Source organism: Podarcis muralis, chromosome 13 (assembly GCF_964188315.1).
Source record: "Podarcis muralis chromosome 13, rPodMur119.hap1.1, whole genome shotgun sequence".
Lineage (NCBI taxonomy): Eukaryota > Metazoa > Chordata > Lepidosauria > Squamata > Lacertidae > Podarcis > Podarcis muralis.
Genome location: NC_135667.1, coordinates 11,556,799 through 11,583,559, shown reverse-complemented (window position 1 = coordinate 11,583,559; position 26,761 = coordinate 11,556,799). Strand labels below are relative to the sequence as shown.

The 26,761-nt window shown below is 41.8% G+C and overlaps 1 protein-coding gene across 1 annotated transcript; it reads left to right on the top strand.

Moving 5' to 3' along the window:
• The first annotated feature begins 16,793 nt into the window (after positions 1-16,793).
• LOC114583430 (vomeronasal type-2 receptor 26-like) lies at positions 16,794-25,096 on the top strand. The gene is made up of 4 exons (XM_077918037.1): positions 16,794-17,621; positions 20,781-21,008; positions 23,005-23,131; positions 24,195-25,096. Exons 1-4 carry the CDS (start codon positions 16,794-16,796, stop codon positions 25,094-25,096), a joined length of 2,085 nt encoding a protein of 694 aa, XP_077774163.1.
• Positions 25,097-26,761: the final 1,665 nt, after the last annotated feature.

Genomic DNA, 26,761 nt, shown 5'->3' with positions numbered 1-26,761 from the left:
TATATTTAGTGGAGGATTGGGCAATCCTGCAAGCATTGTCCTAACTGTCTGAAAAGTACCAATCCCAATTCATGCTGCTAATAATCACTTGCAGAGGCATAAATGACTCAGGACAAGAATGGTGTTTCCCTAGGAATCATGAAATTCCCGCCTTGTGGAAGTGTGATGTTATTCAGCACTGTCCTCTTTCAGAGGCTAATGAAAAGCACTTTTCTTGTTATTTTTCTGGCACTTGGGGTGAGAAAAATAGTGGTACCATTTTTGTGTTGCTCTGCTACATTACTGAACTTCATTTTAATTGCCTTAATTTTTGCTAGTATTTTGATTCATTATATAGGATATGGTTTATTGTTGTTCACAAAAGAATAAAAAGTATTATGTCCAGGAAATCTACAGGAGAACTCCCATGAAAGTTCTTAGTACATAAACCATCAAAGTCTCTCTACAATTGCTTTAAAGGTTATAGACCAGAAGAACATGATCAATGGTTTGTCTCCCTCCATTTCCACAATCAAGTTATGTTGATGTATCCAAGCAGTATGTGGAAACGAGCAGGGATAAATGCTCTCCTGATTTTGACACAATCCATGTGTACATGTATGCGACTGTGATGACACCACAATAATAGAAATTAATATCTACATAAATAAATGAGCAAGATTGTTTGTTTTGTGCGTTTTTCTATGTAAATCGGAGGGTAGCCCTTTCTCTAAGATTAGAAAAGATGGAATGCATAGGATTTATATTAGATAAATGAGTGTGTTGTGAATTCTTGTTTCCACATGGAAAAGTTTGGCTTTTTTCTTTCTCAGATTTCATATGGTTCTTTTGAACCGGCCATAAATGATCACATCAAATTCGCTTCCTTTTATCGCATGGTCCCCAATGAAGATCTTCAGTACAAGGGAATTATCCAGCTACTTCTGCATTTCAGATGGAAATGGGTTGGGCTCATGACTCCAGCTAATGAAGCTGGAGATCAGTTCTTGCAGACCATTGAACCAATGCTTTTCAAGAATGGAATATGTTCAGCGTTCACAGAAAGAACAGATTACTATTTGCATTTCAGTGGTAACATATTTCATATAGTGGATCAATCAAAGCTTTTCTCGCAAAATTTCATTACAAGCAAAGCAAATGCAGTTGTTATATATGGAGAAAGTACATCGATTATATGGCTTACAGGTGTTATAATTCCAAAGATTATGATTCGGCTAATTCTTCAGCAATTTGCGGGGAAAGAACCTGATTGGAAAGTATGGATTACAACAGCCCAAATAGATTTCATATCAAATCAAATTTTCAGTAAAGTTATTGACATTAATATACAAATGCTCCAAGGTGCTATCTCCATTACGATTCACTCCAAGGAGATTCAAGACTTCTCAAACTTTCTGCAGGATGTAAAGCCTTCTGGACAAGACGAAGATGGTTTTATCAAGCATTTCTGGGAACAATCGTTTGGTTGTTCACTTTCAAACGCCACTGCAATGGCAGGCATTTTGGGTACATGTACTGGAGAGGAATTGCTGGAGAACCTCCCTACACCATATTTTGAAATGAGCATGACTGGCCACAGCTACAGTATCTATAATGCTGTCTATGCTCTGGCACATGCCTTACGTATTAGGTGCTCATCTGAAGCCATCTGCAAAAGGACAAAGGACAGAAACAGACTCTTTCCTCAGAATGTAGAGCCTTGGCAGGTAGCGTTTCTTGTTACAAAGTCTTTACTATATAACATGCTCAGTGTTGTGCACTCCATTGATGTACGATATGGGTTGTCAATTATTTATATTAAATAAAATCATAAATCTTAATACATCAAAATTAACATTAACTAATTTTATTGTGCTCCCCTCCAACTCTAATTATATGATCCTATGATTCTAGAAAATATTTGCTTGAACTTTCCCTGTCTGACATCAAAGCAATTTTTTTAAAAAAATAACTTGGGGGGGGGTTTATAAACAAGGATAAAGTTATACAAATAGGTATACCAAGTTTTCTCATGTCTTTTGTATATCACAAGAATAATAAATGTGGAGTAATATCTGCAACATACCGGTATGTTTCATTATTAGTGGTCAATGTATAAGTTCTTGGTTCATGAATTGGTATAAACAAAGGGGAAACAAAGGGGATAGAACAGAGGGGGCTTGTTAGGAAGAAAAGAGGGGATGGGGGAATAGGTCGTGTGGTTATTCTTCTATTCTTCTACTTAGTGTATGTTTGGGGTTTTGGGTCAGCGTTACTTGTATGGGTTCTCCGACTATTCACTTGTTATATTTGCTTGGTGTTGAGAGAGGTTGGGGTGGCTTAGGGTGTGGTTGTTTGTCTTTGGTTAGCTGTAGTGAGGTGGGGGAGGGTGGGGGTGTATTTTTGAATCAGCTTAGCCAGATTGATTTGTATGCTGTCGGCAGATTCTTGTTATTGTGTTGTTGAGCTGTGTATGTGATAACGGGGAACCATATCGGTGTAAAGGCGTCTTCTTCTATTTGTCCCCTTGTCAGTTTCAGTTTATTGGTTCATTTTTCTAATAAGGCTGTTTCCCATACTATTTGATACCATTGGTCCATGCTTACTCCTGACAGGTCTCTCCAGTGTCTGGCTATGATATTTCTTTATCATGTGAGTGGTCTTTATTATCTTGGAATATGTTTAGTGAGGTCAGTTCTGGGGTGACTTCTAATACTTGCTTAGTTATTTTGCGTATTTCTTATATGATTGCTGTCCAGAAGGGTTGGATTTGGGGACATTCCCACCATATATGGAGGTATGTGCCTGTGGAGGTGCATCCTCTTGAGTATCTTGGTGAGGTTCCTGGGTGTATTAGCGCTAGTTTCCATGGTGTTAGGTACCATCTGTAAGTGAGTGTCAGAGTGAGTTCTTTCCTTTTTGTTGATATGGCTTTAAAGGGAGGTTTAGACCACATTTTAGTCCATTGGGTGGTGTTAATCTAATGTCTTATGGCATCCGCCCAATTTTTTTTTTATTATGACAAGGGGGATATGAGATTTTGGAGCAGTATTTTGTATATTGTGGGTACCATCCATTTGCTGTGTCCCTTTGATGTTAGGAGGAGGTTTTCGAAAGTTTTCAAGGGCCTAGTTGCTGAATATTTTACTACTGCGTTGTTTAGGAGGGCATGTGATGGGATAGCCAGGACATCTGGGTAGCCCCTAGTTTGTCTTGTATTTCTTGTGTTGATAAGGGTTTGCTGTTTTTGTATAAGCCTTTGGCTTGCCATGTTTTTATCCAGAGATTTTGTTCTGCACGGTGGAATAGTGGGTGGTGTGCCAGGGGTATTAGTAGGGATGGGGTTGGGGACAGTTTACCTACTTCTTCTTTCCATGCTTTTAGCATGATCAGCAAAGATTCTTTTTCAGTGGCAGGCTGACTTTCTTATAGAAGAACATGAATTCTGGGGACATTTTGTCTATCTTCAATAAAGCCCCTCTCATTTCTTATGTCCTGTGTAGAGCACAGTGGTGTGACATGCTGTAGCCAAGAGCTGATGCCCTCCACTTGTGTTGGATATGTCTTGTCTAGTGGAAGAGTCCAGTACATCTAGAGGCATGGCAAAAGTTGTAGTGTGTTTGCCATTGTTTGCTGTGAGAGCCCCTTCACATGTTCACCTAGAAGATATTCCCTTTAGAGGTGAGGACTTTCATATGGGGGAAAATTGCACACTGCTCTACTGTGTGTCCTAAATAGTCCCTATTACCAAGGAACATATACTAACACAAGACTGCTCAAAAAGAGGCTTCTTGGTTATCAGAAGAGGGCTTACATTGACTAAATGCACAGTAACTAATACAGAGCAGCATACAGCTACACACAAACAGAAATCATGGATGCCCTGAACTAAGAAACTCAAGCGCCTAACATAAGGGCTACAGCTACATGTTTCCATGTTGCAGTAATATAATGTCTTGAGAACACGAGCACCTGACCCTTTTCTTGCCCATCATCTCTTTTTTTTTAAAAAAAATAATTTTTATTAATTTTCCAACACAAAAAAGACAAAGACAAGAACATATATAGTTTCAAAAAATCCTACTTTCTTAACCTTGTTCCTTGACTTCCCCCCACCCCCCTTCATGCATCCCAATTCCCATAATTGTGTCAGCAAATTATTATTTCTCCTCTTTACCATCTTAATATTACATCTTTTATGAAAAAATAAGTTTTTTTTCCTAAGTTGGACTCAAATTCCCTTCCATCGATTTCCCATTTTGTATTAGATAAAAGTCATATTAACTAAACCCAAAAGTCATAAATGTTTTTAAAGTTCTATTCTTCCCTCCCTCCCATCCCCGGTTTTCGTCCCTTCCCCAATACGTGTCCAAAATAACCATTCTAGCCTGGATTCCTCACGTCCGAGGCTTTCAAGTTTCTTTCAGTCCCTCTCCGCCGGTCTTGTTGGTAGTCCTTTATGTTGGTCGTCGAATCTCGAAGGAGTTCTATCCCCATCAAACCAGGTTCTCTTCCCACAAGGATATTTAGGAACAACTGCTGCAAAAGTTCCACAGGCCATGCATCTTCAGAGTCAGAGTGGGGGCCCCAATCAAATTTCTTCTTTGTTTTAAATACCTGTATTCCATATACTCCAGGGGCCTCCTCCTTCGTCTTTTGCATCTTTCGCAGATTTGTAATCAATGTGATCCCAAAGTCTCCTTGCTTGTACTCCACTAGTGTAAACTTCTGGTTGGTACTTTCCATCTTTGCTTTCTCTTTTCCTTGTTTAGTCTCCTCCACTTCTTGAGATATCATTTCTAATCCAGCTGCAGATTCTTTCTCATTCAAGTCCTCAATACATTCAGCAGAGCTGCTTATTCCAGAGGTCAAGGTCATGAGTTGTTTATTCATAGCCAGACTCTGCTCTTGTAAGATTCCCACCAAGTAAAACATTCTTTCGATTTCCGCTAGTACCTTTCCATCCGCAGCCATTGTAATATCACAGAATTCCCCCTAGAGGGAATCTGGTTACTTAATAATCTTTCTCCAACAAACCTCTGACTCGTTATTGTTTCTTTGTTTCCAACGATTTTAGTTCAATTGTAACTCATTTTAATCTAGAGGGATCTTAAATAACAATTTTTTCAGCTTTAAATTGTCCGTTTGACAGCTTTTGACAGCTGTCAAACTCCGTATTCCTCTTCCATACGCTCAAACACAGGACGCTCCCGGGCCCGGGAGGGGGGTTGTACACAACAAAAAGAAAGCTTCTAAGATTCCACTCTTTCACTCCAGCTCAAATTTCTTTTTACCAAATCTTGGAAGTTAATGTCTTTTTTAACTCACCCCGCAAAGGGTAGGCTCTCCAGCTTAGTTCTTCTATTGTTGCTTTAGATCGTCTGCAATGGGGGGGGGGGGTGCGGACTTCCCTTTAACACACACCCCGGTTGTACCGAATTCAGAAATAAATATTTTAAAGTCCCAATTCCACTTTACTCACGGGTTGCTTCTTTTCCAGCCGAATTCAGGGAAAAAAGTCAGCGCTCTTCAGCCATGGCACGCGGCTTCGCTCCACTGGGGTAGCGGTCTACTCTCAGCACCGCGCCGCTCTCCGTACCCTCTCCAAAGCCTTTAAAAAGGCTCTTCGTGGGTCAGAGGGGGCGTTTAAGGTGCCCACCGAGTCACCAGGTCCGCAGGCATCCGCGCCTGCGGTTTTTGAGGGTCTCCGCGTCGCCGTCGCGGCAGGACCCGTCTCCAGCGGAGCCGATTCCCTCCGGAGCTCGGAGGGAATCCGCCATTAGCTGTCCGCGCTAACCCGGAAGTCCTTGCCCATCATCTCAAATCCCTTCTACAGCTTGAATCTTAACAAAGGCTGCTCTGAAACACACAGATTTACAGCCTTTATGTGTGTATCCCATGACTGTTGAATTTACACTGATTCACAATTTCCCTCTCTATTTGATCTGCTGTCGAAATTTCGGTGCTCTCCATTGGGAACTGAAGTGGGGAACCCATGGAGGAAAAGAGCTTATATTCTTCCCGGAAAACTATTGAATTATCTTAGTAAGACTTTCACAACACTTCATAGACCTTTTGATTCTCTTTCCACCTAGCTGCACTCATTTCTGCACAGAATCTCATTCAACAACGGTGCTGGGGATGAAATCACATTAAATGAACATGGAGAATTAGCAGGTGGATTTGATATTACAAACCTGGTCACTTTCCCAAATACTTCCTATGTCAAGGTCAAAGTCGGAAGGCTGGATCCTCAGGCCCCTCCTGGAAAAGAGCTCACCCTTAATGAGGATGGAATCCAGTGGCACAGAGCCTTCACTCGGGTAAGGACATCACTGCACAAAGGGGTGGCATTATTGGTCATTTGGAACTTGTTGCAGAGTGCGTGCAGAGTAGACCACACAGATGGAATCACTGAAGAGATGCAAAAATATCTTTGCATGGTTTAAAAGCAAATCTGCAAACCAATATGCAGTTTTTATATCCAAATGATAAATAGAATGTCCATGTTGTGATCCATCTATTAACAAAAGCTATTAACAAAAACTCTGATCATTGCAAATATACCTCAAAGCTCCAGAGTCAAAAACCAAAAAAATTCCACTTGGCACCTGTGTGAAAAGCTCGTGGCTCGTATCTGCCTTTACAATATGATGGCGGCTGCTGCTGGGGTGACGACTGTGATTGTTGAGCTGAAGCAGATTTGGGAGTACCTTGTGTGGTTTCTTTTGGATCTGCAATCCTTTGCAAAATGTCCTTGTTTATTGCAGGAAAAACGCTTGGCAACTTTTAATGCAGTCGTGTCACCGCAAGTCCGCATACGGCTATCCTCATTATTTCTGGAACCAGCCGTTCTTATCGCACAAGCCTCCCTTCGGTCTAACTCGCCCATTAATCTTGCCGTTACCCCTTCCACTGTTAATTGTGCTGGTGGAATGGTAGATATCTGGCCAGCTAGACCATCAAAGTCTTCATTAAGGGAACAAAGAACGATAAATTCATACTGAATATCGGGTATCACCATGTCCCTTCGAATCAATTCATCACGTTTTTCCTCCAAACACCTGAAGTGTGCCGCCAAGTCACCGCCAGGCTGCAGCTTTGTCTGGTAAAGCTGCTTGAAAAACATTAATAAGACACACACTCCTTCCTAAGATGTTCTGCTGCAAGACCTTCCCACGTTTGCTTGGCAGTTTTCTTATTCCTTATGTAAACCACTTGTTGGTATCTGACAGCCAAATTAATTATTGCCCTGGCTTTTGCATCTCCTATCGCCCAAGGATCATTCATGGGGTTAGCAGGGTCCTCAGTCACATACTGCCACATATCACGAGAGGTCAAAAGTGCCTCCACACCAAACGACCATGAACTATAATTCTCATTTGTCAGCTCTGGAAACGTAAGAGCTTTCTTGGCTTCTGTAACATGGTCAGTCATCCTTGAAATCTTCCAGTACCACACCAACAGGAGGAGTAGACTTCAAACCTTTCTCAGAGTCCAAAAATGGGCAGTCATATACTCAATGCTGGGCCCATAACCAGATATTGGGTATTGCAACTATCCAACAGACATGTTTTGCCACTTGAGGTGAAAAGGGAAGTGCTGCCACTACTAATAACGCTGCTACTAATAGTTCTTTTGTAAAAAATAAAATGAACCATTGCTCCAAAAAGAGCAACATGCAAAGAAGACATATCAAACCAAGAAGGACCAATGACTATCAGAGAGTGTTGTACAAAATGCTTGTTTGTTAAAGGCAGCTCTCTACATAGTGGCATTAGACAGAATGCCAATCTAACCATATCATTATGCATAAACACTGGAATCTTTCAGGTTCACACTGATGCCGCTTAAGATTCTAGTGTTGAATTGGAACGATAGAAGCAGGGGTGTATGGAAGTGTTTGTCAGGTTGGCCCCTGCCACAGACCAAGGAGGAGCCCCCCAAATCATGCCTTGCTCAGAGTGGCTTGGAGCCCGGCTGCCCAGCCATGTACTCCATGGGTTGCTGGACAAAGGATTCAGGCTCCTCTCAGTACCTCGGTGGAGGAATCCAGGTGCTTGTCATAGTCGTGTGTTGCCAGCCATGGCTGAGCTCCAAGAGGGAGAAGCCAGTCAACCAGCCAAATCTCAGAGGGGTACTTGCTTGGAGGTAGAGTCCATATACACGCTCCAGTCCAGTCGTAAGGTCTGGAGTATCTCAGTTCATATAGTCAGACAATCTGGGGGTCAAGAAAGCCAGGGGTCAAAGGTCACGAGAAACAAGAAGCAGCAAGGTCTGATCAGGGATGACAAATGTTGTTTACAGCGACTGACTGAGGCTGGAAACCCTGCTTTAAAAAGCTGGAGCCAGCTGGTTCTCATCAGGAGCAAGAAAGCTGATCAGCAGCAGGTGGAGTCACTTCGCCTTCTGCTCCTTCAGGCTACTGCTTGGTAGGTGAAGCTGACTCCTGGCCCATGACACCACATTGGCCATCGGAGCAGCGGTGCAGTTCCACATCCTAGTTATCTGATGGCACTGTTGTAAGTGTGAGTAGAGTGCAAAGCTTAGCTTGGAGGGAAGAGAAGAGAGGCTGGTGGATGGAGTTGTAATAGATATAAGGCGAGCAGGTGGTATGCAAAGCGACGGAGGCAGGCAGGCAGGCAGGCAGACAAAGGAAGGCAGGGGGAGGAGCAGAGCAGACCCAACCCTGATGGCCCAGGAGGAGCACAAAAGGTGATGAAAAGCAAACTTTAGAAGTTCCTGTTCCATGGTCTCTTCCGACTTTGGAAGCACTGATATCTCCTTGCCAATAGTGCAAGGGATGGTGGGGATGCCAAAATAGCTCCATGCCAAGGGGACAAGGAAGCCTCGGTACACCTCCACATAGAAGGCATCAATATCTTCACAAGCAGATCTCAGTTTTACTAGAACTAAAAGTGGCCATATGATTGCTCCTACTTTGAGAATATATATTGTAAAGAAAAAGAGCACTAGGTAAAGTTTAACCACAGTTGACTTCTGAAGGAGAACTCTTCAGTACTTCTGTCCATAAAGGAATTATTAATTTACAACTTTAAAATATATGTATTGGATCTGCCTTAATTCTGTTATATATCCAAGAGTGCCAGTTTCGGCCTACATAAATAAATAAATTCTGTATAAAGTAAAGTACCATTGGAATATTGACTTTCAAGTTCACACTAATAAACATTTTTGGAATGTTTTAATGCCAATTCCTTTCAGGATTGTTAACCCAATATTTGCTAAATTCCATTCCCAATTCCTTTATATGAAGGATGAAGAGATTTGAATATATTGAGAGTGTGGATCCTACATTTAACATTTCTGGCCCTCCTATTTACTGATAGATCACCTTATGTTAGATGAATCCCTGAAACATTTTCTGAATATTCACCTCTTTGTGTCTCTTTGGATAGGTACCACCCCTTTCATTATGTAATGCCAACTGCCGTCCTGGTTATGAGAAGAAAAAGAAGGAGGGCAAGAAGTTTTGTTGTTATGATTGTGATCCATGTCCGCATGGGATGTTCTCAAATGAGAAGGGTGAGAGCATATACAAGTTATTTCTAGGGTGTATAACATGAGAATGTGACTATATGCATAATGTAAAGATTTTCCAACATTATTGCATGTAACGCTTTATAATGTTTAATGCAATCTCCTATTGCCAGTGAATCACTTCTGTGCTGCCACATTTTAATAAATAATATAAAATTTGTACTGTCCTGGAAGACACTAAAGGTTTGGAGAAGGGAGGCTGGAATAGAAGTGGTGGTCTTTTCTCTAAGAACAAGGCACATTGTGGACTTAAATATTCTTCTTCCTCTTCTTCACATTTTATGGGTTGTACACATTTTAATAATGCATTTTATTGTTATTAACCACTACTGTAGCACCACCCCAAGTCTGTTTTGATGCGACAAGACATAAAGTTGGTACATGCTAAGGGGAATTTTAAAAAAAAAACCACTCTTCAGCATGTTCTGGATTGTTTCCAATTGTCATGCAACCTTTTTTCAGGATTGGAAACCTGTGCCAGATGTCCTCCGCATCAATATCCAAATCAAGAGCAGAATGAGTGCATTCCCAAGAAACCAAACGTCTTAGGCTTTGGTGAAACTTTGGCCATGATTTCAACTTTCTCTGCACTTTTATTCTCCCTGATCACAGCTATGGTACTTGGCCTTTTCATTAAGCACTGGAACACTGCCATTGTCAAAGCCAATAACAGAAGCCTCACTTACATTCTCCTCATCTCCCTCCTCTTGTGTTTCCTGTGCTCCTTGATGTTCATTGGAATGCCTAATAAGGCAACCTGCCCACTCCGACAAACGGCTTTTGGCATTGTCTTCTCTGTGGCCCTCTCTAGCATCTTGGCCAAGACTATTTCAGTGGTTTTGGCATTCATGGCTACCAAGCCAGGATCCACAATCAGGAAGTGGGTAGGCAAAGAACTGGCTTACTCCATTGTCCTTTCCTGCTCTTTGATTCAAGTCGGAATCTGTGCCTTCTGGTTGGCAACCACTCCCCCATTCCCAGATGTGGACATGCACTCAATGAGTGAAGAAATTATATTCTTATGTAATGAAGGGTCAGCTCTCATGTTCTATGGTGTTTTGGGCTACATGGGCTTCCTGGCCATTATCAGCTTCACTGTGGCCTTCTTAGCCAGGAAGCTGCCTGACAGCTTCAATGAAGCCAAGTTCATCACCTTCAGCATGCTGGTCTTCTGCAGTGTTTGGTTCTCCTTTATTCCCACATACTTGAGCACCAGAGGAAAATACATGGTGGCTGTGGAGATCTTCTCCATCTTGGCTTCTAGTGCTGGGCTGCTGGGTTGCATCTTTTCCCCTAAATGCTACATTATTGTGGTGAGGCCTGAGCTGAATAAGAGAGAGCAGCTGATACGGAGAAAGATGTAAATAACACCATAGTTTGTCATTTCTGTATTTAGACTATATATACCTTGGGCAGCTTGCATCATCACACCTCAAGGAAGCCAATCAAGAAATGCCACTGTGCTAATTACCAAACCAACCATCCCCATACATGTACAGATTATTTTAAGAAATGAATGAAAAGTGACAATTTCATGGCGACAGTAGTTCTCTTAAATCATGGATCATGTTTTGTGTGATTCATTTTTAAGCCCCTACATTTATGTATATATTCATTTGTGTTGTTCATAATATGATGAAGCAGAACATTTAAAAGTGCTCCAAACCAGAAATCACAAGGGAACTCCACTAGCCATTCTAGGCACAAAAAGACACCAATTTCAGAACTCCCAGGATAGACTTGGATTTCTACACTTCTGGAATCTCATACCTCAGTTGACACGGGGCTTTGAAGGGAGACAGGAAGTGATCCACCTTGCCATATGTAGAAACTGCTCTAGAGTCAGGTCTCTAATACTTGAAATACCCCTGGCAGATCAATATCACCCTAGAGATGGAGCCTTTTTCTACTCTCTACTCTTATTTGCACCAGCGGTAGTCAATCTGTGGCCCTCCAGATGTTGCTAAATGGCAGCTCCCACCAGCTCACAACAAACCATTATTATAAATGATAATGGAAGCTGGAGTCCTTAAACATCTGGACGGCATAACAGTGCCTATTACTACCTTACACTGATGTGCCACCCTGACAGTTTTCTGAAGTATTGTTTCCTACCAGAGTATGAGAGCGATGTCTTGAACCTGTGGTTTTCGACCAGTGTGCCATGGCATCCTGGGGTGCCTTGAATGATGGACAGGGGTGCAGAGCACAACACTGGCCTCTGTCCCTCTTTCCTTCGCTCCCTCCTCTGATGCCCTCTTGTGACTCGGCCTCCCTTAGGCTTGTACAGCCTTGGCTTTAAGCTCCCCAGGTGAATGGTTCCTCCGGCGCTGGCCAGGGCGTGCTTCCAAGGCCCCTGTTAGGGGGAAGTGTTAGGGGGAAGGAGATAAGGGGGCAGCTCTGACCAGGAAAGGCAGCAGCAGATGCCCAGAGGTCTCCCAAGGAGACACGAGAGGAGAGGAGGCTGAGGGAACATGCTATGAGGGAGGGTGTTTGAAAAAGTGTGGGGTGCTGCCAGCTCTGCAGGCAAGGGGTGACATAACTGGGCTCCTGAAAGAATGTAGTTGGTCAAGGGAGCTCTGTCAGGCTTTTATGAAAAGCCCTTTCATCTGTGGCTCAATGCTGTAATCAGAAATAGGCACGGCTTGATAGTAATCAACTTTATTGCGCAGTAACCAAGGAGATATCACACTGCACTTCCATCAGCTAAGCAGGTCAGTTGCAGAAGTTAAATTCCTTTCCCTCTCATCCCCTATTAATACCTCCATTCTTAATTGTTCCAGCCTTTTCTTGACTCTTTTTTCATGTGCTGGGAATGGGGAAGGGGAAGGGGAAGGAGACGAATCAATTCTGTATGGCAGAGCAGAAGACAAAACCCCTACTCCTTCTCTATCACCTCTGTGGCTCCCTCAAGCCTCTCCCTTTCCTGTTCAGTCTCTGCTGATGATTCCTCTCTGTCCCACCTGTCTGAACCTGGTTCAAAGTCTGCTTCCCCCTCAGGTGCCTCCTGGGCCACCGGCTGACACTACTCTCCTTGTCCAGCCAGGCCCTGACACTGTCTTAGGTGTTCCCAAGCATGTCACTCTGCTTCAAACGGTATATACATGTTCTTTCAAAAGTAGCTGGACTGTATTATCCAGGGTCTCTGTATCCTGATATGGTTTGAACCATTTCCATCATTGTTTCCAAGATCTAGCAAATGGAATCAATGTTACATATGTCAGAGAGAGTCAGGGCCAATAGCAGTAGGAAATTAGACAAGTGGGAAAAGGATGCAGTTGGCTCACCTCTAAATACATTTTGTAGAGGAGTTTTTAGGGAGAAGATGGATGCCTGCCTACAGGTGGGGTGTTTTTATTTTTCTTGGTTTGGTTGTAGTTCTGGATGTCCTACATTACCAAGCAATTGCACAGGATGACCTTGGAAATCCCTTCCTAACCTTTGATTCTGCCTTGTGACAAATATGTTTACTTTGGCAGTTCTACTGATGACACATCAAAGAGTCAAAAAACATTGCACAAAAAGTTATCTGACCTGTAATTATTAAAATTACTATAATCAATTCACCTGGCAAAGCAACAGAAGGCATAATGAAAAATAAAGAATCAAAAATTAATTCTGAAATGATTAAAAGTACTGTGGTGTTGCATAGACAGCTAAGGTAAGGGAGGAGAGGAGCGGCCAGCTTTTGCTTTTCATTGTATTGGTTGGATTTCAAATGATAGCATTCAATTAATTCTTTGTGACAGTGCTGAAGTTAATGAGAAGGTTGATACCTGCCTCTTTAAGTACAGAATTGGCAGAATCAGCTGTCACCAAATACATCCTGTTCAAGTCAGACTGATGATAGTAACAATATTGTAGATAGGTAAAGGAGAGTCCATGTGCAGAAGGATATTTGTGATGAGGATGTTGTTGCTGCTCCTGCTCCTACTGTTTCCCAGTATGGTGCCCCAAGTGCATACTGTTGTTTGCAGCAGAAATAATCCTGTGCATATTCTACCTGAATGGTATGAGCAAGGTGACCTTACCATTGGCGCGATAGTGTCCCATTTCCATTGCATATTCCCCAGCATTTCCTTCCATAAACACCCTTCTCAGTTCTTTATTGACAACCCAAGGTAAGTAAATGGCTCTTAAACAATTTCATTTATTCTTTCTACATTTATATCTGACTATAAAGCACTTGGTTCACTTTGAAAGCCAAAGTAAGATTAAACCCAATAGTAAGATTTTTATAAGACTCTTCTACTCTTAGTTTAGAGCAGTACTCTGAAAGAGGGGATACACCATAACCTGCTCCAAGATACATGGGATCTCTCCATCCTCCAATGAATCATCTATCACTCGCTAGACCTCCCCAGTCACAAGGGCAGCGTTAGGGTTCTGCAAGAAGTTGCCATACATCGGGCCCAGAGCCATGGAAGTGCTGTCTCAAAACCTGGTAAGCAAGGCGCTGGGCTTTGAGAAAGAGGCATGGGCTCTGATAAGGTCCTAGAGCCTTCCTCCCTCCTTCCCAAAGCCTAGTTAGCACTTTTCCAGCTTTGGGAACCAGGTGGGAAGCTCTAGGACCCTACCCGAACCTTGCTTTTCCTTCCATAAGCCAGGCAAGGGATCAATTTGGCAGCTTCATTTCTTCAAGTGCGTTCACTACATCCTCCGGCCACAATAATTTAGAGTGATCTAGCAAAGATGGAACAGAGGGCGCACTGCATACCATTTCACTGGATTTAATCATGGTAAAGGTAAAAGGACCCCTGACAGTTAAGTCCAGTCACGAACGACTCTGGGGTTGCTCATCTCGCTTTACATTTCAATGGAGCCAGCATTTGTCTACTTCTTCAGACATTTTTTCCAAGTCATGTGGCCCCCAGACACCTAGTTGTGGACACAATTGTAGTGAAGAAGTAAGCTGTCATCACCACTGCCCCTTCCCTGCCACGTACCAGGTGCAGAAATGAAACCTCAGCCATGTTTGAGCTGATTCAGTTTCAGATTACTACCACTTGCTTTCTAGCTACTGATTCTCCTGCCCACAGTAATGTAGCATGGCAGACTTGCATTGGGGACATCTGGGTTCAAATCTCCATTTACTTGGCCAACTACAACCTAGGAGCTTTCCTGAGTATGCAAGGGGAGAGAGGAGAACTGTAAAACCCAGCTTGAGATGCTTCAGTGAAGGGTGGTATAAAATTGAAGTTATGTCTAAAGCACATTGAAAGCAATCAGGGATAAGCCATAAATGCACTTAGTAATAATAGGATGAGAGCCATTTTACCATCTTCACTGCCAGATCGTCACTTGGCATTCTTCGTATTCAAAATGGCAGCTGCCAATTCCTTTATTTTCATTTAATACCAGTTTATCTTCCTAGGGACAAGAACTGACAAAGAAGTGTAGAAATGATTTCAATAATTGTGCATGTTTCTAGTAATAAAAAGCAACATGGTTAAAAAACCTGAAGCTTAGTAAGTGAAGATCTCTTCTAAATCTTTGTGTTCAGACAAATAAAAATTCTGACTTGGATGGAGGAGACATCCAAAAATTAACTCTAAAAGGACAAAGCAATTTGAATATTTACAAGAATATTTAACACAGGCAGTTAAATCTATCACATCTCGATGTTGTGCACTGCTTTATTCCCCATAAAATAGTAACACACTTTATTTGTAGGGTGATAAGAAAGTTCTACCAACACATCCTCGCCTTGGTGTTTGCTGTTGATGAGATCAATGGGAATCCCAAGATCTTGCCCAATGTCACGCTTGGATTCCACATCTATGATTCCTATTCTGATTCAAGGATAACCTACAAAAACACACTGGATCTGCTCTTTAAATCACATCACTTTGTCCCCAACTACATATGTGGAATTCAGAAAAAAGTAGTAGGAGTCATTGGGGGACTTAGCTCTGACACCTCCTCATCCATGGCAGATGTCTTAGGTCTTTACAAGATTCCACAGGTACAAAGAATAGATATTTCTAACCGTAGTTCACTCTACACTCCTTCCATTAGGAAGCTGATGATTCAAAAATATCAAGTCGAAAAAGGAAAATGGTTGCAATATATTGATATATTTGTGGGGGTTAGTAAGTGCATTAACTTTTATGAGAGAGTCATGTTCTGAAACATGTGTGTTTAATATATTTAGTGGAGGATTGGGCTCACATTATTTCAACCCTGCAAGCATTGTCCTAGATGTCTGAAAAGCACCAATCCCAATTCATGCTGTTGATAATCGCTTGCACAGGCATAAATAACTCAGGACAAGAATGGCTCTCTCCCAGCCAGGGTGGTGTAGTGGTTACGAGCGGTAGAATCATAATCTGGAGAACCGCGTTCGCGTCTCAGCTCCTCCACATGCAGCTGCTGGGTGACCTTGGGCTAGTCACACTTCTTTGAAGTCTCTCAGCCCCACTCACCTCACAGAGTGTTTGTTTTGGGGGAGGAAGGGAAAGGAGAACATTAGCCTCTTTGAGACTCCTTCGGGTAGTGATAAAGCGGGATATCAAACCCAAACTCTTCTTCTTCTTCTTCCCTAGGAATCATGAAATTCCGACCTTGTGGAAGTGTGACGTTATTCAGCACTGTCCTCTTTCATAGGCTAATGAAAAGCACTTTTCTTGTTATTTTTCTGGCATTTGGAGATAGAGAAATAGTGGTACCAATTTTGTGTTGTTCTACTACATTACTGAACTTCATTTTAGTTGCCTTAATTTCTGCTGGTATTTTACTTACATTTTATAGGATATGGTTTATTGTTGATCACAGAAGAATAAAACATATTATATTCAGGAAACCTATAGGAGAACTCCCATGAGAGTTCTTAGTATAAAAACCAGCCAAGTCTTTTCAAGTGCTTTAAAGGTTATAGACCAAAAGAACATGAACAATGGTTTGTCTCCCTCCATTTCCACAATCAAGTTTTGTTGATTTATCCAGGTAGTATGTTGAAACGAGCAGGGATAAATGCTCTCCTGACTTTGACACAATCCATGTGATGACTCCACAATAATAGGAATTAATATCTACATAAATAAATGAGCAAGATGGTTTGTTTTGTGTGTTTTTCTATGTAAATGGGAGGGTGGTTTTTAAGATGGAATGCATAGAATTTATATAAGATAAATGAGTGTGTTGTGAATTCTCGTTTCCACATGGAAAAGTTTGGCTTTTTTCTTCTTCAGATTTCATATGGTTCATTTGAACTGGCCATAAATGATCACATCAAATTCGCTTCCTTTTATCGAATGGTCCCCAATGAAGATCTTCAGTACAAGGGAATTATCCAGTTACTTCTGCATTTCAGATGGAAATGGGTTGGGCTCATCACTCCAGCTAATGAAGCTGGAGAACAATTCTTGAAGACCATTGAACCAATGCTTTTCAAGAATGGAATCTGTTCAGCATTCACAGAAAGAACAGAATACTATCTGCAATTCAGTGGTAAAATATTTGATATAGTGGATCAATCAAAGCTTTTCTCACAAGCTTTCATAAAAAGCAAAGCAAATGCAGTTGTTATATATGGAGAAAGTACATCGATTATATGGCTTACAGCTGTGTTTACTGCAAGGAATATGATTCAGCTAATTCTTCATCAATCTGTGAGGAAAGAACCTGAAGGGAAAGTATGGATTACAGCAGCCCAGATAGATTTCATATCAAATGTTGCAAGAAAAGGTATTGACCCTAATATACAAGTGCTCCAAGGTGCTATCTCCATTACAATTCACTCCAAGGAGATTCAAGACTTCTCAGACTTTCTGCACAGTGTAAAGCCTTCTGGACAAGATGCATATGGTTTTATCAAGGATTTCTGGCAACAAGCATTTGGTTGTTCACTTTCAAACGCCACTGCAATGGCAGCTATTTTCGGTACATGTACTGGAGAGGAGTTGCTGGAGAGCCTCCCTGCACCATTTTTTGAAATGAGCATGACTGGCCACAGCTACAGTATCTATAATGCTGTCTATGCTCTGGCACATGCCCTACATATTAGGTGCTCATCTGAAGTCATCTGCAAAAGGTTAAAAGGTGGAAACAGACTCTTTCTTCAGAATGTAGAGCCCTGGCAGGTAGTGTTTCCTGTTACAAAGTCTTTACTTTATAACATGTGCAGTGTTTTGCAATCCATTGATGTACAATATGGGTTGTGATTTATTTATAATAAATAAAATAATGAATCTTAATACATCAAAATGAACATTAATTTTATTGTGATCCCCTCCAACTCTATAATTATATGACCCTATGATTCTAGAAAATATTTGCTTGAACATGCCTTGTCTGACTTCCATCAAAGCAAAGATTTTTTAAAAAACATAACTTTTTATTGGGTTTTATAAACAAGAATAATATTATACTAATAAGTATACCAAGTTTCCTCATGTCTTTTCTATATCACAAAAATAGAATAATAAATGTGCAGTAATATCTGCAACATATGTTTCATTAGTCAATGTATAAGTTCTTGGTTCATGAATTGGTTTAAACAAAGTAGAAACAATGGGGATAGAACAGAGTGGTTTTTTGTTAGGAAGAAAAGAGGGGGAAAGAGGGGATGGGGGAATGGGTCTGGTGGTTATTCCTCTATTCTTCTACTTTGTGTATGCGTGGGGTTTTGGGTCAGCATTACTTATATGGGTTCTCTGACTATTCACTTGTTATATTTGCTTGGTGTTGAGAGAGGTTGGGGGTGGCTTTGGGTTCACTGTAGTGAGGTAGGGGTGGGGGTTGGGGAGGGTGGATGTATTTTTGAATCAGGTTAGCCAGATTGATTTCTATGCTGTTGGCAGATTCTTGTTATTGTGATGTCGAGCTATGCATGTGATAAAGGGGAACCATATCGGATTAAGGCGTCTTCTTCTATTTGTCCCCATGTTTCAGTTTATTGGTTCGTTTTTTTAATAAGACTGTTTCCCATACTATTTGATACCATTGGTCCATGCTTACTCATGACAGGTCTCTCCAGTGTCTGGCTGCTGAGAGTAGGTGGGTTATAAGCTTCTTATCATGTGAGTGGGCAATATTATCTTGGAATAGGTTTAGTGGGGTTACTTTTGGGATGACTTCTAATACTTGCTTAGTTATTTTGCATATTTCTTGTTTGATTGCTGTCCAGAAGGTTTGGATTTGGGGACATTCCCACCATATATGGAGGTATGTGCCCGTGGAGGTGCATCCTCTTGAGTATCTTGGTGAGATTCCTGGGTGTATTAGCGCTAGTTTCCATGGTGTTAGGTACCATCTGTAAGTGAATTTCAGAGTGAAATTCCTTTTTGTTGATATGGCTTTAAAGGGAGGTTTAGACCACATTTTAGTCCATTGTGTGGCGTTAATCTCACAGCCTATAAGACACTGAGTCCAGTCAGTTGTTAAAAATGAACCCAAAAAAACAAGTTTATTTTACAAACGTTAACAAGTTTATGGTTTCTCAGATAATATTCCTGTCAGTGTCTTAACTTTAGTTTCTTTACCAGCTTATACCTTCCTAATACCTCCTGACTGATTATCTCAACTGTTTGACTGACTCCTCTTAACAAATTCTCTCACTCTCTCCCACCAGACTAGCCCAACCCACAGACTTTTCTTATCTGCCTCCCCAACTCCAGACTGTCTTCTCCACTACTCTGACTCTCTCTCCAAGAAAACCCCACCTCTGTGCTTAAACCTTATACACAGTTAACTCTGCCCCCTAGGTTCCGATCCGTTAGTCATTTTACAATTAGTTAACCCTTTCCCTATGAACCCAGTATGATGTCACACACATAGGAGGGCAAACGCCACACAGGGGTATTAGTCGGGATTGGGTTGGGAGCAGTTTACCTACTTCTTCTTTCCATGATTTAAGCAAGATTAGCAAAGATTTTTTTCAGTGGCAGGCTGCTTTCTTATAGCAGAACATGAATTCTAGGGACATTTTGTATATCTTCAATACAGCCCCTCTCATATCTTATGTCCAGTGTAGAGCACAGTGGTGTGACATGCTGTAGCCAAGAGCTGATGCCCTCCACTTGTGTTGGATATGTGATGGCTAGTGGAAGAGTCCAGTACATCTAGAGGCGTAGCAAAGGTTGTAGCTAGTCTGCCATTGATTGCTGTGAGAGCCCCTTCACATGTCCACCTAGAACATATTCCCTTTAGAGGTGAGGCCTTTCATATGGGGAAAAATTGCACACTGCTCTACTGTGTGTCCCAAGTAGTCCCTATTACCAAGGAACATATACTCACACAAGACTGCTCAAAAAGAGTTTTCTTGGTTATCAGAAGAGCGCATACATTGACTAAATGTGCAGTAACTAATACAGAGCAGCATTCAACTACACACATACAGAAATCATGGATACCCTGAACTAATAAACTCAAGCTCCTAACATGAGGGCTACAGCTACATGTTTCCATGTTGCAGTAATATAATGTCTTGAGAACATGAGACCTGACTCTTTTTCTGCCCATTATCTGAAATCCCTTCTACAGCTTGAATCTTATCAAAGGCTGCTCTGAAGGAAACAGGTCTACATCCTTTATATACATATTTCATGACTATAGATTCAGGTAGGTAGCCGTGTTGGTCTGTCATAGTCATAATAAATAACAAGATGAAAGATTTTTTAAAAAAATTATTAAAAGATGATCCAAAAAGAACTCCCTTAAGAGAATCGAGTCTTTTTTTCTTAAGACAGTCTTTAAAAGAATACTTCCAAAAAAATATTTATAATTCCAGTAGCACCTTACATCCCTTGCCCTTCCCTGTGGAACCAACTGCCATCATTAACAGTTATCAACAGTTATAAGGTTGTAGCGACCTCAGCTTCAGAGTATCTGAAGATGTGTGTATGCACACGAAAGCTCATACCTAAAAGGCTTATATTTAGTTGGTCTTTATGGTGCTACTGGAATTATTTTAAAAGGGGGGGGGAGATTCTTTTAAAGACTGTCTTAAAACAAAAAGACTTGATTCTCTTCAGGAAGTTATTTTTGGATCATCTTTTAATAAAAAAATATTTTAATCTTTCATCTTGCTATTTATTCTATCCCATGGCTGTTGAGTTTACACTGATTTATGATTTCCCTCTCTATTTGATCTGCTGTTGAAATCTGGGTGCTCTCCATTGGGAACTGAAGTGGGGGACCCCTCGATGAAAAGAACTTAAATTCTCCCAGGAAACCTATTGAATTGTCTTAGTAAGGCTATTACAAGACTTCATGGACCTTTTGATTCTCTTTCCACCTAGCTGCACTCATTTCTGCACAGAATCTCATTCAACAACAGTGTTGGCGATGAAATCACATTAAATGAACATGGAGAATTGGCAGGCGGATTTGATATTACAAACCTGGTCACTTTCCCAAATAATTCCTATGTCAGGGTCAAAGTCGGAAAGCTGGATCCTCAGGCCCCTCCTGGAAAAGAGCTCACCCTTAATGGGGATGGAATCCAATGGCACAGAGTCTTCACTCAGGTAAGGAAATCAATGCATATAGGGGTGGCATGTCTGGTTTTGCCACTTGAGGTGAAAAGGGAAGTACTGCCCACTACAAATAACAATGCTACTAATAATTCCACAGTGGTACCTTGGTTCTCGAATGGCTTGGCTCCTGAACAAATTGACACCCGAATTCCGCAAACCTGGAAGTCAGTGTTCCGGTTTGCGAATGTTTTTCGGATGTCGAACATCTGACGCGGCTTCCACTTGAGTACAGGAAGCTACTACAGCCAATCAGAAGCCACAGCTTGGTTTTTTAAACAGTTTTGGGAGTCGAACGGATTTCTGGAACATGTTAAGTTCAAGAACTAAGGTTAACATATTAAGTTCAAGAACTATACAGTGGTACCTCGGGTTAAGAACTTATTTTGTTCTGGAGGTCCATTCTTAACCTGAAACTGTTCTTAACCTGAAGCACCACTTTAGCTAATGGGGCCTCCTGCTGCCGCCTCTCCGCTGCTGCTGCACGATTTCTGTTCTCATCCTGAAGCAAAGTTTTTAACCCAAGGTAATATTTCTGGGTTAGCAGAGTCTGTAACCTGAAGCGTCGGTAACCTAAAGCGTCTGTAACCTGAGGTAACACTGTATTAGTAAATGTGAAATGAACTATTTCTTCAAAAAGAGCAACATTCAAGGAAGACATGCCAAACTAAGAAGGACCAATGGCTATCAGAGAGTGTCGTCCAACATGATTGTTTGTTCAAGGCAGCTCTCTACTTAGTAGCATTAGATAGAATGCTAAGCTAGCTGTATCTTTGTGAATGAACATTGTAATCTTCATGAGTTTTTCAGATGCCACTTGGGACCCTAGTTTTGAACTGGAATGATAGAAGCAGGAGTGTTTGGAGGTGTTTGTCAGGTTGGCCCCTGCCACAGACCCAGGAGGAGCCCCCCAAATCATGCCTTGCTCAGAGTGGCTTGAAACCCGGCTGCCCATCCAAGTACTCCATGGGCTGCTGGGCAAGGCATGCCTAGGGAAGGAATCCAGCTGTTTGTCATGGTCCTGTGCTCCCTCAGAGGAGGGAGCAGCCAGCCAACCAGCCACATCTCAGGGGGGTACTGGACTGGAGGCAGAGTCCCAGATGCTCGGTGAAAGGGATGCATGACAAAGGGCTGTTCTGCACACACACACATTCGCAAGCGGTAACCCGTTCCCGTAATTCTGGTTTTGCCGCAGACATTCAGCAGAATGGACGCTCAACGGGGTGTACGTTCAAGGAGGTATTACTGTACACAGTTCAGTCCAGTCCTAACCTCAGGAGTATTACAGTTCACATAGTCAGACAATCTGGGGATCAAGAAAGTCAAGGGGCCAAGGTCACGAGAAGCAAGATCACGAGAAGACCATGAGCAGCAAGGTCTGGTCAGGAATGACAAAAGTTGTTTCCAGCAACTGACTGAGGCTGGAAACCCTGCTTTAAAAACTGGAGCCAGCTGGTTCTCATCAGGAGCAAGAAGGCTGATCAGCAGCAGGTGGAGTCACTTTGCCTTCTGCTCCTTTAGGCTGCTGTTCAGCAGGTGAAGCCGACTCCTGGCCCATGACACCACTGGCGTTGGCCATCAGAGCAGCGGTGCAGTTCCACATCCCTAGTTAGCTGTTGGCACTGTTGTAAGTGTAAGTAGAGTGCAAAGCTTAGCTTGGAGGGAAGAAAAGAGAGGCTGGTGGATGGAGTTGCAAGAGACAGAAGGCGGGCAGGCAGGCAAAATATATTTCAGGTTCACACTAATAAACATTTTTGGAATGTCTTAATGCCCACATCCATTTTGCTGTCAGGATTGTTAACCCCATATTTGCTAGATCCCATTTCCATTTCCTTTATATGAAGGATGAAGAGATTCTTTTGCATATATTGAGAGTATGGATCCTACATTTAACATTTCTGGCCCTCCTATTTAATGATAGATCACCTGATGTTAGATGAATCCCTGAAACATTTGCTTAATATTAACCTCTTCCTATATCTTTGGATAGGTGCCACCCGTATCATTATGCAATGCCAACTGTCTTCCTGGTTATGAGAAGAAAAAGAAGGAGGGGAAGAAGTTCTGTTGTTATGCTTGTGATCCATGTCCTCATGGGATGTTCTCAAATGAGAAGGGTGAGAGGTGCCATATTAGCATATACAAGTTACTTTAGTAAATTATGAACAAATGGGCAATGGGGTTTGCTCTGTATGGACCCAATTTATATTCTTTAATAAAAATAGTATCTTAATTTCCCTTCAGTCTCAGTAAAAACTGCCACTATGAAGAAATTATCTTAGCTTTCTATGGAGTAAACCATCAGAATGTGACTTTATCTGTCACATAAAGATTTTCCATCACTGTATCTACATTGATCATTTAAATGTTATTAAATATAATGTTCCATAATGTTTAATGCAGTTTCCCATTGCTGGTGGCTCCCTGCTGTGGTGTCACATTTTAATAATGCATTTTAACTTTATAAACCACTAGCGTAGCTTCACCTCAAATCTGTTTTGATGCAACGACATAAATTTCATACAGTGGTAGCTTGGGTTACAGACGCTTCAGGTTACAGACACTACAGGTTACAGACTCCGCTAACTCAGAAATAGTACCTCGGGTTAAGAATGTTGCTTCAGGATGAGAACAGAAATCACATGGTGGCGGTGTGGCGGCAGTGGGGGGCCCCATTAGCTAGAGTGGTGCCTCAGGTTAACAGTTTCAGGTTAAGAATGGACCTCCACAATGGAATAAGTTCTTAACCCGAGGTACCACTGTACATACATGTTGTCCTGGAAGACAACACTAAAGTTTTGGGGAAGGGAGGATGGAATAGAAGTGGCGGTTTTTTCTCTAAGACCAAGGCTCTTTGGGGACAGTGTTAAAATCCTATAAAAACCACCCGTCTTGCTTCCAAGATTTCAGCTATAATATTTCTCTGATTTCATTCTGAAGTATCTGTGGTTCTAAGAAAATGGAGGAGGACCACCAAAATAATAGTTTCTCCATATATGAAATGTAAGATTTCATGCATAACTTTATTTTCAAAGCATCAAGGGCACAAGCATTTGAACTAGACGTTTTGAAACTTTTCCTTTTTGGGAAACACTATGGTAAGGGGTCTCCTGAGTTTTAAAAAACACACTCTTAAGCATATTCCGGATTGTATCCAATTGTCATGCAACCTTTTTTCAGAGTTGGAAACCTGTGCCAGATGTCCTCCGGATCAATATCCAAATGAAGAGCAGAATGAGTGCATTCCCAAGAAACCAAACGTGCTAGGCTTTGGTGAAACTTTGGCCATCATTTCAACTTTTTCTGCACTTTTATTCTCTCTGATCACAGCTATGGTACTTGGCATTTTCATTAAGCACCGGAACACTGCCATCGTCAAAGCCAATAACAGAAGCCTCACTTACATTCTCCTCATCTCCCTCCTCTCGTGTTTCCTGTGCTCCTTGATGTTCGTTGGAATGCCTAATAAGGCAACCTGCCCACTCCGACAAACGGCTTTTGGCATTGTCTTCTCTGTGGCCCTCTCTAGCATCTTGGCCAAGACTATTGCAGTGGTTTTGGCATTCATGGCTACCAAGCCAGATTCCACAATCAGGAAGTGGGTAGGCAGAAAACTGGCTTACTCCATTGTCCTTTCCTGCTCTGTGATTCAAGTAGGAATCTGTGCCTTCTGGCTGGCAACCTCTGCCCCATTCCCAGATGTGGACATGCACTCAAGCAGTGAAGAAATTATATTCTTATGTAATGAGGGGTCAGTTCTCATGTTCTATAGCGTTTTAGGCTACATGGGCTTCCTGGCCATTATCAGTTTCACTGTGGCCTTCTTAGCCAGGAAGCTGCCTGACAGCTTCAATGAAGCTAAGTTCATCACCTTCAGCATGCTGGTCTTCTGCAGTGTTTGGTTCTCCTTTATTCCTACATACTTGAGCACCAGAGGAAAATACATGGTGGCTGTGGAGATCTTCTCCATCTTGGCTTCCAGTGCTGGGCTGCTGGGTTGCATCTTTTCCCCTAAATGCTACATTATTGTGGTGAGGCCTGAGCTGAATAACAGAGAGCAGCTGATACGGAGAAAGATGTAAATAACAGAATAGTTTGTCATTTCTGTATTTACACTCTAGACTTGTTGGCATGGTAATTTCCCTGTGGTTTTTTCAAGAAAGGAAGTTACCTGAAATGATGAAAATTACAGAAGAGATTGTCTTATCATTTATATTCTTGATATCCAGTGTAGTTGCATATGACGTGTAAATGAACTGGGGGAAAACTATGGATGATATCTGTAGCACCTCTGAGCACCAGAAGAAAATACATGGTGGCTGTGGAGATTTTCTCCATCTTGGCTTCCAGTACTGGCTTGCTGGCTTGCCTCTTTTCCCCTTAATGCTACATTATTATGATAAGGCCTGAACTGATTAATAGAGAACAGCTGATATGGAGCAACTTATAAATGACAGAAGAGATTGTAGTTTATGTTGGGAGTTAGGCTCTATAACCTTTCTGGCCAGTGTCAGATGTGGGGGTCAAAATAACAGAAGAGCTTGTCTTATCATTTATGTTTTTGGGATCCAGCATAGTTACATATGATATGGAAATGAATTGGGTTACTCTAATCCCTTACTCTAATTTTCTGGCATCCACTTTCCCAATAGGTTCTGAAACTCCTGAGCAGATGTTGGGGTGCGTTGGAAACTGCAGATAGAGGAAAGGGGAAAGGGAACCTTGTAAGCTGCCTTATGTTGAGTCAATGCATTGCTCAATATATCTGAGCCATGCACGAGACTCATAGAATCATAGAATCATAGAGTTGGAAGAGACCACAAGGGCCATCGAGTCCAACCCCCTGCCAAGCAGGAAACTCAACCAAGTCTCCCTCCAAATTATGTTAGAATGTGGGCAGTTTGGGTTGTATGATCTGTGGCTGTTGGAAAGGAATATCAGGCAAGAAGTGGAGGCAGGCACTAGCCTGGGAAAATTTTGTGTAGTCTGAGACCTATCTGCTCCTCAGGTATGTCTTCCCCAGAGAATGTAAAAGCCTTGCGCCATCTAAGATGTTACTGAGCTAGGACCCTCCCTTTCTCTGCTCATCTCATCATTTTTTTATATTTCTATAATTATTATTTCTTTGAAACTTTTCCTACCATTAGGTAAAAATACAAAAGAGGGTCAGCTATAATTTGAACTAATGGGAACCTAAACAGAACTCTACTATTTGCCAAAAAGTTGAGAAATAAGGGATATCTAAGTAGCACTGTGAGGCAGAGTCGGTTTCCTTTAAAGAACAAATCTAGTCACTGTTAAGTGGGAAGGGTTATATTTGTTTGTTCTTTGCTCTAACTATTCAGCTGTTTCAAAATAAAACTCTTTCTTCAAAGATCTGTTCACAGGCAATGTTTCTATAGCTGCCTTACACACACACACACACACACACACACACACAATCTTAAAACTTCAAGGATAAACTGGGACTTCTACGCTTCTGTAATCTTATACCTGCATTGAGATTGGGCTGGGAAGGGAGTCAGGAAGTGACTCACCTTCCCATGAACACTGCTTCAGGCTCAGAGGGCTCAAATACTTGACAAAGCCCTGACAGTGCAGCATGACACCAGACACAAGGCATTTTTTCAACAGCCCAAACCTTCCTTACACCAAGGGTACCCAATCTGTTGCCCTCCTGATGTTGCTGGACTACAGCTCACATCAGCTTACAATTGGCTATTATTATCATGGATGATGAAAGCTGT